Consider the following 12935-nt stretch of genomic DNA (forward strand, 5'->3'; position numbering starts at 1 on the left):
CGTCACGATGCATGTCAGTTTCAACCCCTCGTAAGCCTTCTACACGGCTGACATCACTGGTGGAAACATTACGTTTCTGATTTTCGACAGATAAAATGTTTCATTTCCACTCACAATTTAACAGCGACACGACAACGTTCGCAATGTTTACTTTCCAACAATGCATCCGTGGAATGTGGATAGTCAGCTTCATCTGGATGTACTTATCTAAACTCACGTTGGCCGTAGAAATGCGACGTTCATATTGTCCCATATTGTCCAACATTGGCCCATATGGGTTACGTTAATCAGAGATGTAGTAATAAAGAGAAGATATTTAACCTGCAATTAAAACGTCATCAAATTGCTTATCATGTGTTGTTTTTTTTGTTGGTAAAGTAGAGGACAGACTCGTTAATAGCACAGCGCACCGTAGTTTATCTATTTATTTATTTATTTATTTATTTATTATTTTGTCTCTATTTTCTGCCTTTGATTATTCGTTGGAAAGTATCATATTTGGCATCTTAGAAAAAATATACGTTTTGCTCTACCACCATGTATAGTATCATAAAGCACACTTTTGCCCTGAACTATTATAACGTTAAAGAATTCGGACGCAAGCGTCCTCGTATTTTAACTGTAATAGAACGTGTGCAAAATTGTGCTTTATGACACTGTACACGGTGGTACAGCGAACCGTATTTCCTAACTAAGGGTTTCACATCTATTGCCATTGTATATTCTTAATGGGATGAATAGTTTAGTAATGTGCCCTATTGTGAACGTCATTTACCATGTGAAATCAAACTCATTCATGTCGCATCAATACACCTCAAATCTGAAGACAATCCTAGTCAAACGTCCACAGTCAACGTTGTTCATTCTACGTGTGCGGCAGAGCCCAGTTTGTTGTGTGGTCGGTGGTTGTTGACGATGAGGTACTCGACGTTTCGGTGGCTGAGCGGGCTAGGCGGCTGACCTTGTGTGCTGGCGATTAGGTGCCTGACTCTGACGGTGTGCATTCGAATCCCGGATGGGACTCAACCCATAAAGGAACTAGAATTTGTACTTCACTAAGTGTAAGTGAAAGTGTAATCCCAAATATGACATATGTTACATTTGACCACTTTCTAAATGGCATTGTGTAATCATTGTCTCATTATCTCGGAAAGTAATAGCAGGAGAAATATAATGGGCGATGACGTCTTCCTTGACAGTTACTGTTAATTGTAGGGTTGTGGGGATCTGTGTCCAGAGACCCAGTTGTTACTGAAATATATGAATATTCCACTCTAAGTATTACCCTGAGGACTGGCTTATCTCTGGCCTGGGTTTAGGCAGTCAATTAAAAAGTTCTTCATATATCTGCTATAAACGACCTCTTCCTATAATTATCATGGAGTATTTACTTAGAGTACATTTTCCAGAACACAATTTGTATGCAAGTATGCATATGTTTCCCATGGCTTAAAACATGTAATGGCACATATTTCATTACACAATATTCACATAATGTACTAACGGCGAAAAAAAAGAACTGTGCATAGATACAGTTGCATAAAATAAAACTTATTTGCAATGTTAACTCTATAAATGACCCTAAATATACATGTAGCAAAGCTCTTTACATGAAATTTGATGTCACGCATCGCGCGTGGCACGTGCATATTGTACACAGTGAACTTACACATTTTTGCGTGCGTTTTGACAACTGAAGTTGACACATCTAATATTGAAAAGTGAAGAACAGTTTATTATTTTCGAACCTTCGAATGTTGCGGAAAGCACGTTGATTTCAACCTAAACTACGCCAACGTCATTCCACGGCTTACAGAAAATCAGCGTCTCCGCGCCGTGGGTATGCTGGAGATTGAAATCACCCAAAATGAAGTGATCAGACATTTTATTGCCCATCGGAACACGATCTCATCTCTATGGAGACCATTTTAACATAATGAAAACTCGAGAGATTTGCCGGGACTGCACGTCTACGCGTGACCTCACCTCAGCGAGACAACCACGTTTGGCTGAAACAAGCCTGTACAGACTCGACTGAGGGAGCACAACATCGGCCCCGGCGGCCTGCAGTACGTCCAAATATCACAGAGAAACAAACATAAATATACAACGGCAACGCCTGACCAATTCCGAAAGAGATGAGTTGGATGCAGAAAACAGTAAGTGTTGGTCACTGGAAATCTGTGCTAATACCAGATGTTTACAAAACAATATATGTAGTTTAACTGTTCAAAATCAAAGACCGTGAAACCTCTGCTTATTCAATAAGTAAACCAGTAGTGGTAACTTAAGGAACCGACAGATCTTCCTGTGTCTACTCCACGTGTTGAGATAATATCAAGATATCTTTAGAATATCTATGACTTCATATAAAATAACCCGTTACTGTTTTTCATCACTTTATATGTGACATTAAAATATAACAGTACAGCAGTTACAAGGAGATAAAACTCATCCGTTGATGTCCTTTTCGATTATTGTAAGTACACTGATATTCTTCTTTTCACACTCCAGTCGTCTTTAGTCAGTTCCAGTGGTGAAGCTGTAAGGTTGTTTATTCTCAAAATAAAAACTATTTTTTTATCGATAATTCAGAAATAGTGCTATACATATATTGTTTGCTGAGATCATTTTCTTGTAAAACATCAAGAAAGAATGTGATTGCATTCCAGCCTCAGACAACCATTCCAGTCGATGACTGAACCAGTTGTTAAGACTGAACCAGCTGTTAAGACAGTTCGCTGTAGTTCTGATCTCAGCACCTTACACATGAACCATTCACGGATTTGCTCCCATGTCAAACCAACGGGCTGTGAAATAACAGAAATATTGTTCAAAGGGGCATTAAGCGAAACTGGCCCATCCACTCAAATCTGTGAATTTGCTCTGCTCTGGGTAGTGCCCCATAGGGTTGCTGTCAACCTGTTATAGTGTATTCGAATGAGTGAGTGAGTTCAACTTTACAGTATATAGGCAAAATTGCAGACATGCCGCAATGAAAACTAGTAATGCTTTATAAACTATCTGTACCTATGTCTAACAGTTAGCTATAGTGGTGGCGGTGAAGCACAGCGGTTAAAACGTTCGCTAGTCACGCTGACAATATTGCTGGAATATTGCTAGAAGCAAACCTAAACTCACTCACTCACTCAGTTAGATATCAGAACATACCAAACTAGATTAAATTTAAATTGTTTATCGCTGACTTTAAATCCATAAATACCGGCCATAGGCTTTGGCTAACAAAAGCAACACCACCTAATTATGCTAATTAGTTATGTTTATATTTGTCCGGTGTCCACATCATGCACACACCCTGGGAAGTAACTGAAATATTGTTGCGTTTCAATAAAATTATGAAGCCATAATCACCCACTATCAAACTTTCAGGTCGGAAATCTGTGATGGTGGGTTCCCAGTCCCTACTCACCCTGATTGTTGCTTGTCTTGCTGGGGTCCTACCGTATATCCTAGATAAAACGCTCAGGAGTATATTTCTTTACCTTAGTGTTTAGGTACCAAGATAATAATTAGGGAGAATTCCGTGCATTAGAATCAACACGGCGTTCTATGTTCAATCGATCGTGTCGTTCATTTAGATAGTTGTGGTACATCACTATCGTCCCTCACCAATATGAGAGCTAAACTACTGTTCGGAGCAGTGTTCAACATTACTCGTTCACTCAAGATATACATTTAGAAGCTTAGACAGCTTGATGGATTAAGGACGGATGTCAAATAAGGTTTTGCCCTGTCTATAATTGAATCCTTCATACACAGTACATCAAACATCAGATATCCCCGATCGTTTAATTCGCAGACTTAGTGTTTATGCATCTGTAAATGTTCTTCCTAATTTCAATCCATGTGTGCTATATTCCTGAATCTAACAATATCCTTTGTTTCAAATAAATACACACAATTTAATAACTACACAACGAGCGGAATACAAGTCTGTAATATAACCCGCTCAGCCAGCGCATCATCAATTTCTTGGGTAGATGGCTTTGCGTGCTGCCTGACACTGGGGGTGTGGGTTCGAATCAACAAAAGTACTAGAATTTGCAATTTACTGAGAAGGGTAATCCCAAACATTACCTTTTTTACATTTGGCCTCTTACTAAATGACATTGAGTATTCAATTTGACATATGGGCAATGGGGTAGCCTAGTGGTAAAGTGTTCGCTCGTCAAGCCGAAAATCCGGGTTCGATTCCCCTGATGGGTACAATGTATGAAGCCCATACCTGGTGTCCTCCGCCGTGATGTTGTTTGAATATTGCTAAAAGCGGTGAAAAAGCCAACTCACTCACTCAATTCTCAGCAGGTATGTACAATGTATATATTTCTAACTGCATCACACTTCAGGTATGTACAATGTATATATACTGAACATCATTGAAAACGCACTGATCTAAAATTGTCCATATTTTCATCAAGTTGGATTTCAGCATGACAATGATGAATGAATATAACTAACATGAAGTCGAAGGGCATGTCCAGTTGAACAAATGCTTTAGAAACTAATTCCTGTCCACAGTATGACTCCTTATTCCAAACTGCATCAACATGCAGCCACGCCATGAACAAAGTGCGAATTTAACTCTGAAATCTTACCGACTGTGACATTAAAAGCAGGTGTATGAGAACCGATTATCATTGCTTTAACTAACGATTGTGAAACGAGGACAGAGATGCCGAGGTTAACACCTCACGAAAGAGAACGTCCAACCGATTCAGGTTGGCACGAGCAGCAGGGATATTGCTCGACAACTTGGACTTGGCCACTCCACCATCGTTAGGCTTCACAGACGACATCAGTAGACAGGCAGCCCCCGTGACCTTCAATGACCTTGGCAACAACGTGTTACGACGCTCCATTAGGATCGCCATATTGACCTTGTCCATATCAGTGATTGAACACTGCCGACTGCAAGGACTGTTGCACTAGTTCAAGGTTGACGTAGGGGTCATCAGCGCTGACTCCATGCAACGCCGTCTACATGCTACAGGGCTCCATGCTCGACGTCCTTACGTTGGACCAATTCTGACTGAGAGACACCGTGATGAGAGTATACAATTGGCTAGCAGGCATTTTCAGTAAAGGTTACAACAATGGCATGGTGTGGTAGTCACTGACGAGTCACGTCTTCATCTACGTAATGCTGACGGCCGATTACGTTTTTGGCGTAGACGTGGTGAACGTTATGCTAATGAGTGTGTGGTTCAGACGGACCTTTGGGTGCTGGGAGTGCCATGGTCTAGGATGGAATAAATTACAATCACAGCACTGCCTTCATGTCTGTCAAGGGAGAGTTAATGCCCTTTATTACCGTGAGCAGATACTTGAGAATCACATCGTATCTGTCTTCAATCACCCCCACGATGTCCATACTTTTCAACAGGACAACGCACGGGCACACACAACAAGACTTTCCATGCAGTATCTGGCCCAGCAACACATCCAGGTTATTCATTGGCCAGCACAGTCGCCAGATGTATCCCCCATGGAGCACTTGTGGGACGAAATTGGTCAAAGTCTTTCGCGGCGACAACAGATGCGAAACATCAGGGAACTTGAGCTGCACTACTGCAGAAGTGGAATGCCATCCTCAAGAACTCTATTCGGACGCTTATCGACTCAATGAGAGACGTTGAACTGCAAGTGTCAATTGGAAATGGCGGTCACACGTGTGTTTGATCCTTTTCTCACTGTGGAACATTTCAATGAATGAGCGTCTTTTCTAAGTTGTTGTTTTTGTCAGTCGTCCATCTGTTATTATTCATTCAAAAATCATCTATTTCTTACACATGCTTTTAATAATCTGAACTTATATAAGCGGTGCGTTTTCAATGATGTTCAGTATATTTCTAACTGCATCACACAGCAGGTATGTACAATAATATATTTCTAGCTGCATCACACAGCAGTCTCTTTGTTTCTGTGGGTTTGTGAGAACGATATTTTACAACAAGATGTCTGGGCACGTTCAAATTACGCAGGAGTCTGCGAAACTCTGCATAACCACTTGTTTTTTCAGAAGAGCCTCGAATCACGAAACGAATCAGTTTAACAAGGTTTGAACCTTGTATAACAGTCCCATTATCTGGATTGACGAGTTCTAATTGATCAGTCACTCTCAAGTCCTTGGAATCAATTTTGCGCTTAATAAATAACCACAATGCCAACAATTTCCCCACAGTTTTGGTAGAACCAGTGTTCTTGATGAGAGAATCAGGTACTCTTAATATCTCGTCATGCTTAGTCACATCAATTTCACCCGCTGCTGTCTGTTGAGGAGATTGACCCGGTGATTTCTGATCCACTGTCTGATGATGATTCAGTGTCTGATGTTTCTCGGTCTGAGGAGAATTTTGCTTTTCTTGGTTCATCGTCAGCCGCTGGTAGGTTTCTCTCGTCAAAAGTATCATGGGTGTCGCCATTTTCAAACTGCGAAACGTGGGTCAGGTAGGCTTTTACGCAAACCGGTAAAACCACTTGATGCGAAATGATCAGCTTACGTTTGCGACGTGCACTTACTGTCTTGGCGGCTAGTGTTCGAATGCACTTTTTGTGACGTGACAGTCGCATTTTATCGTCTTCTGTCAAGGCAATGTTTCCCTTCAACATGTTTAAGATGAGAGAGATAATCGCTTTAAACTGTCCGCGTGATGCATGTACCAAGAACACCTTTCTTTGCTTCCCATTGGCCTCTAATAACATTTGAAGAAAAATCGAATGTTCTTCCAGTATTTGACTCATGGCGGTGTGTGCGTAGTGGTCGGCGATCCAACTCGAGCACATCTCTTTTTGTTAGTATTTATCACAGAAAAAAGTCTTCGTCTTGTTTCCACTGACTGCTGGTCGGCTTGCCACCTTGCCAACAAATCTTCACCATTAACGGCTTTAGTAGTACTGGTTTTAGAAATGTCATAATCACGTAAAGACGTAGGTTCATGAGAAAGGTTATTAGCGGCAACTCGGTCGTTTTCATTACTGAAACATTCGTAGCTTACCCGTCCATCTCCCCATGCTCCGTCATCAAATGCTTTGGGACACAGTCTGTTGTTCCACGGCAAGTCTTTGAGCACTTCAGTCCATGCACCGTAGTGATCTATTATTTGTAAAGCAGCGTAATCATCCCCCCACACTGACACGGTAAACAATATCTGGCAAGTCGTTTCTTTCAGTGTTTCATCCATCTTTCTGTGTTTTGCCATTTCTCAGCAGAGCTGTCTGCAGAATGACTGAAGTGAAGTGAACTGAGTCTTTTATAAAGGTTGTCAGTTTAAAATAAATTCATAAGTATTCATTCAAAAAATTAAATCGTGTTCTCGCCTTCCTTGATGTCCTTAATTTATTTGTTTTAACCCCCCCCCCCAAAAAAAAAACAACAAAAACAACCCGATAATGTCGCATGTTACACATAACAGTTACCTGAATGTACTACACACAAAGAGAATGCAGCTAACGGTCACCCTAAAGAGATGTGTGGGGCCACTTCACGTAAATAGCAATGCGTGTTCTATTTCTCTAGCTCACAATCAAATGACTGTGGATAAATGCAATGAAATTCACTGTCGATATACCGACAGGGAAACACGGCTGGATGTAAACACCACCGGAATATGAACACGAGACCAAAAGTGAGAAAATATCATTAGGGTTGCATATTACAGTGTCAAAAGGGATAGTTCCATTTTCAGTTAAAATGCTCCACGTGGAAAAAAAATGAGGACAACTCGTGCGACATTCACTCATATCATTTTCAAAGAGAATAGTGTTCTCATGTTCGGCTTTACTGTGGCAAGTACACCATGCAAACATCACCGGGAAATATCCCCGTACGTAAGCGACCGTACCGGTCATCGATATAGGGCGAGGCATCGATGAGCAGATAGCTGTATTTCTTCCCTCCTAGGGCATCTTTCAAGGATTCGTTAAAGTATTTGGATTGTCCCGGAAACATTTTGAGAAGCCAAAATTGTGTATTCGTGAGCCGACCTAGGATTAGACAGTAGCACGAAATAATGGGTGTTTAAGGACGTGGTTCTGTTGCATTCGCCTTTGGGATAAGCCGATTGTTGAATGTTGATCACCGTGATGCCCTAGTGATGAGAGAGCGTGGTATACAAGTGCAACATCAGCTGATTCTTGCATATCTGCATCATTAAATCATCAAAAACCAACAACACACGTTTTTCCGACTGAACGGACCAGGATCTCAGTTCATCTTCCGTGGGAAGTGTGTCGTGAAACTGAATGTTGGGAACAGAATGTTGCATGTCACTGTACACACCTTGCCAAACCGCATAGCAATACACGATCAAGTTGGGCGATGGTTCAAACATGTCCTCGGCCTGTTCCAACATCCGTTTTACCAGATGGGTTTTGCCGGAAGAACTTCCTCCTATGACGGATATACTCGTAGGTGTTGGAAACGGTAATAAGCAAGTGTTTTCTGCAACAGTAGATCCATCGCTAGAGTAATTCATGGCTGCTGTACCGTACCAATGTTCTGAGACAAATGAATTCATCGTGGCCTGTGCACATGGACTTTATACTAAGGGGTTTTTTTATTCACAACATAAAGCATTTTTTTCTAGTCTATTTTTTTCATTATATTATATTGATTTTTCAGCAACTACAATATTAGGACATATACATTATAACCCTATAACAATCAGGATTCAGTACTTTATGATGAATAGCATTTGGAACACAAAGCATCATTCACTAATATTTTGCACACGTTTGAGTCATACATGGTAAACACAAATCTTTACAGTATTTGAAATAGTGACAAATGAACGTAGATACGTATTCATCATTGATGAAATGATCATCCGTATCAAACTGCCGTACAGTATCATGCATGCCTAAGCCAGCTTTGAATTTACATAAAAGAAAATACAATGTAAACAAACCACATACATTAGAACTGGAAGATTGTAATTGTTTTGTATTGCGACTATAGGAGCTGCCATTCTGCCACTTCATATAGTGATCCAATACCTTATCAACAGGTTGCTCCGCTAAACTGTCAAAGAGTTCCGCTTTGCTGCCTTTGAAATACATGCCAATCCAGTGACGACCTACTTTTTTTCTCACATCTGTATTAACAATAAGTCCTACACCTTTTGCACGCAAACTAGGCGTTATAGTGGGTAAAGTATCTTTGGCGTAAATGCCCATGACATGAGATTGTAAACTCGGATCACACGGTATGGCGCAAATAAGTTGAGAAGCTTTCATTCTGTTACTTCACAAACACGTTGCGGGCTTGGTCGATTTCGATGAGGGAACTTCGCTGAGTCAAGACGACGCAACTCAGCGTGCTCGTGAGCGGAGATTTGAATTCCAGTTCAAGCCTCACGCTTCCCGATTTCACCAAGCTCACTCCGACTCGACGCACATTGTGTTAATGTCGAAGACGAACAAGGCATTCCCCAGGAGAACTTCGCTTCTGTTGATGTCATCGCCCTTGTCTTCCTTCCACAGTCCCATGCCGTCGAGCATGTTGACGTAAGAGGCGACATCGTCCTCTTCGGCGGGTTGACCCGGCACACTGACTCCGTCAATGTACAGCGTTATCTTTTTAAGCATGGATGACTTGAAACTAAGTCCTACGTAGGAGATAGTAAGTCCTACGTAGGAGATAGTATATCCTACGTACGAGAAAAGCATTAGTCCGATCTTCCAATTATACCATAATATAATATGGTAGAAGTATAGCGGTGTCAGTAATGATTTAGTGAAGTGTCAGTAGGGATGGAAGAACCTATCACCAGTCCTGTCACAGGTACGAGGACAACTGTGCACTATAGAATTGACATTCTGGGTGTGTAGTGACTTGATGCAATCGGATTTCAAGCTCGAAGACATCGAAGATAACGTACAAACTCATCATACCAGGGTCGGTGATGGCTTCTCAGAGCAGGAGATCATTGTCCCATGGAGTTGCCAGTCCAGTCATCAGACATCAGCTCTACTCAACACATGTGGAATACGCTGGAGGTCATCCTCTAGCAATGCCCTGTCCATCCGACGGTGTTACTGACTGACTGAGTTTGGTTTTACGCCGCTTTTAGAAATATTCCAGCAACATCACGGCGGGGAACACCAGAAATGGGCTTCACACATTGTGCCCATGTGGGGATTCGAACCCGGATCTTCGGCGTGACGAGCCAACGCTTTAACCGTTAGGCCACACACACACACACACACCCACCCCCCGACGATTTTAAAGAACTCGGCAAAGTTCTCATAGATGTGTGGAACAATCACCCTTCCTCACACCTATTAAGAGGACAACCAATTTGGTACTGTGACGTTTTATATTTCAGTTTGTGTCCCTTGTACATTCAACATATCTTTACGAAAGTTTGTCTTTTGTTGTTCAACAGATGCACAGAATACGATGGATGACTAAATCTGAGAATCTCAGCACAATTTGAGTGTTATAATGTATGCAAGTGACTGCAGCTGAATTGATTAAAGCACACAGTGTGTATTAATTGTAACAGCTGTACAACTGCTACAAAGCAAAACTTGATTTCACGGACGGACTCCGTTATACAAACCCGTCCTTCAATTTGGGAGAATCTCCTATACTATGGTTAGCACAACGCTACCATCACCCAAGACACTGATATCTCGTTAACTACATTACCCACATATGTGAAATTTTGGATTTGGCTTTGCTAATGATTCCATCATAATCAAATTGAAACATCGATAATATAGTTTGACCGACAACGTTTTGAACGACCCTCATGGGCACCGTCAAATCGGGAATCGAACGATCGAAGTCCGTACATTGAAGTAGTAAATTAGTTAAACTTTTCACTTTTCTAAGTCTTAAATCTACCAAGAAGTGGTCCTTAAATCGGCGTTTACTGTAGGGTGTATTATACCAGATAACAACCAGGAAAACTCAGCCCGAAACACAGCCCCAATAAACCGCATTAAACGGAAGTGAATTATACATCTCAACTTGGTGTATATTTCCCTTACACAAAAGACTATAGGCAGTTATCAGAACAAATGAGATATATCAAATAACTTTGTAAACACCTGTCAGGAAGGAAGTGACGAGGTCAGTTTGGAAATACACACACGATACAATTAACTTTGATCGTGTCGGTAACAGGATCATTGTGTTGAATAAAAGGATGAGATAACAGTGGTCTTAGTGTAACATTCACTGACATCATTTGCTGATGATATGGCACAACTCGACTGGTGCTTATTGTGGTGTGAAATGGTCTTGATAATTACATTACATCCTGACTCAGTATAATACATTTATCACAACGCATTTGTTAGCTTGGGTTAGATTTGTCCACGTGCATTGTAACTTCAAACACCCCACTGTTTTTGTAAAATGTGATCCAATCAAAACCATGCTGATGGCCTCGAATATTCATAACATTGTCATATGGTTTCTTTAACATTATTTGTACATTTTTGCGTGTATTATATTGTCCCAAGTTATGTCAAGAGAAAGGAAACTCAGGATTCAACATATGTAAGGACAAAAAGACTGAACTCAATGAATTTGATCCTTTTGTTGTTTGCTATGCGCAAATGCATAATATGCATGTGTTTTATTTATCCATTAACATGTTGTGATATGTTGTCAAACCAGGGAAATCCCCCTTCACTGCTTCAACTCTCGAGGCCGGCATATTGAAGAGTTCTACAAGTCTGTATGGACACTAGTCTTTGAAAAATAGCACAAGTCGCGCTTAAAACTGTAGGTTTTCTATATGAATATATAGTGACAATAACATCAATGGGTATTTGACTATATCATGTTTAAAGAGCCATATATTAAAACACATATACAAATACACTCAGACAATCAGTAAGTCCACACATACGCCCAACACTACATGTGACTCACGACCGAGTTTGAACGACATATACCCTGCAGTGAATATCCAGGTGTTATGAATACTATATCTACACAGACACATTATACATCAACAAAGGTACACTGCCACCCAACACCACAATCTGCTAAATGTATGTATGACACGCGACCTACTTCTCTAGACACCCATCGGGATGACACTAATCAAGCCATACGTATCCAGTCATATTTTGTTTATGCAAACTAAGAGCGAGCATATCAGCACAGTCGGAAGTGTAATTACATACAATGTACACCAGTGCTAGTATCTATTTCTTGTGATACTAATTCCACACCCACTTGTTGTGTCCCCCGCCGTGATATTGCTGAGATATTGCAAAAAGCGGCGTAAAACCAAACTCACTCACTCACTCACTCACTAATTACACACACCACCAACATGTCTATACTGTACCTCCGGTTTATCTTCATAGTTGGGACTCTACTGGCGGACATTCCTCACAAACAACGTGGTAGGTACACGTATCTTACTCGTATGTCTATAACATGTTTAAGTTGTCACCGCATTAGGGGTAACGCCACGAGTCTCACGCCTCAGGTCCCACACATTCAGTCACCTAAAATAGAACCAGGAAATAGATTGTCCGTTGGAAGAATGTCAACGGGTAGAGAAGGCCTGCACTATATACCTGTACCGTTGATAACAGACAGAGTGGCCTAAACAGAGAGTGTAATAGTTACCTGTGCCCTTGATAACAGACAGAGTAGCCTAAACAAAGAGCGTAATAGTTACCTGTGACGTTGATAGCAGACAGATTGGCCTAAACAGAGAGTGTAATAGTTACCTGTGCGTTTGATAACAGACAGAGTGGCCTACACAGAGAGTGTAATAGTTACCTGTGCCGTTAATAACAGACAGAATGGCCTAAACAGAGTGTGTAATAGTTACCTGTGCCGTTAATAACAGACAGAATGGCCTAAACAGAGAGTGTAATAGTTACCTGTGCCGTTAATAACAGACAGAATGGCCTAAACAGAGCGTGTAATAGTTACCTGT

The 12935-nt window shown here is 41.1% G+C and overlaps 2 protein-coding genes across 2 annotated transcripts in view; both read left to right on the plus strand.

Moving 5' to 3' along the window:
* The window catches only part of LOC124264773 (hemicentin-2-like), a 255580-nt gene that overhangs the window by 221292 nt on the left and 21353 nt on the right, over positions 1–12935 (plus strand). The gene's annotated exons all lie outside the window — the stretch shown is intronic.
* Positions 12286–12935, plus strand: part of LOC124264777 — an 89097-nt gene continuing 88447 nt past the window's right edge. The window contains exon 1 of the mRNA XM_046699571.1: positions 12286–12390. Coding sequence (XP_046555527.1) covers positions 12318–12390 — 73 coding nt within the window. The 5' untranslated portion in view covers positions 12286–12317. The remainder of the gene's footprint in view (positions 12391–12935) is intronic.

The sequence above is a fragment of the Haliotis rubra genome, unplaced genomic scaffold, assembly GCF_003918875.1.
Source record: "Haliotis rubra isolate DU_JTF1 unplaced genomic scaffold, ASM391887v1 Scf941, whole genome shotgun sequence".
Taxonomy (NCBI): domain Eukaryota; kingdom Metazoa; phylum Mollusca; class Gastropoda; order Lepetellida; family Haliotidae; genus Haliotis; species Haliotis rubra.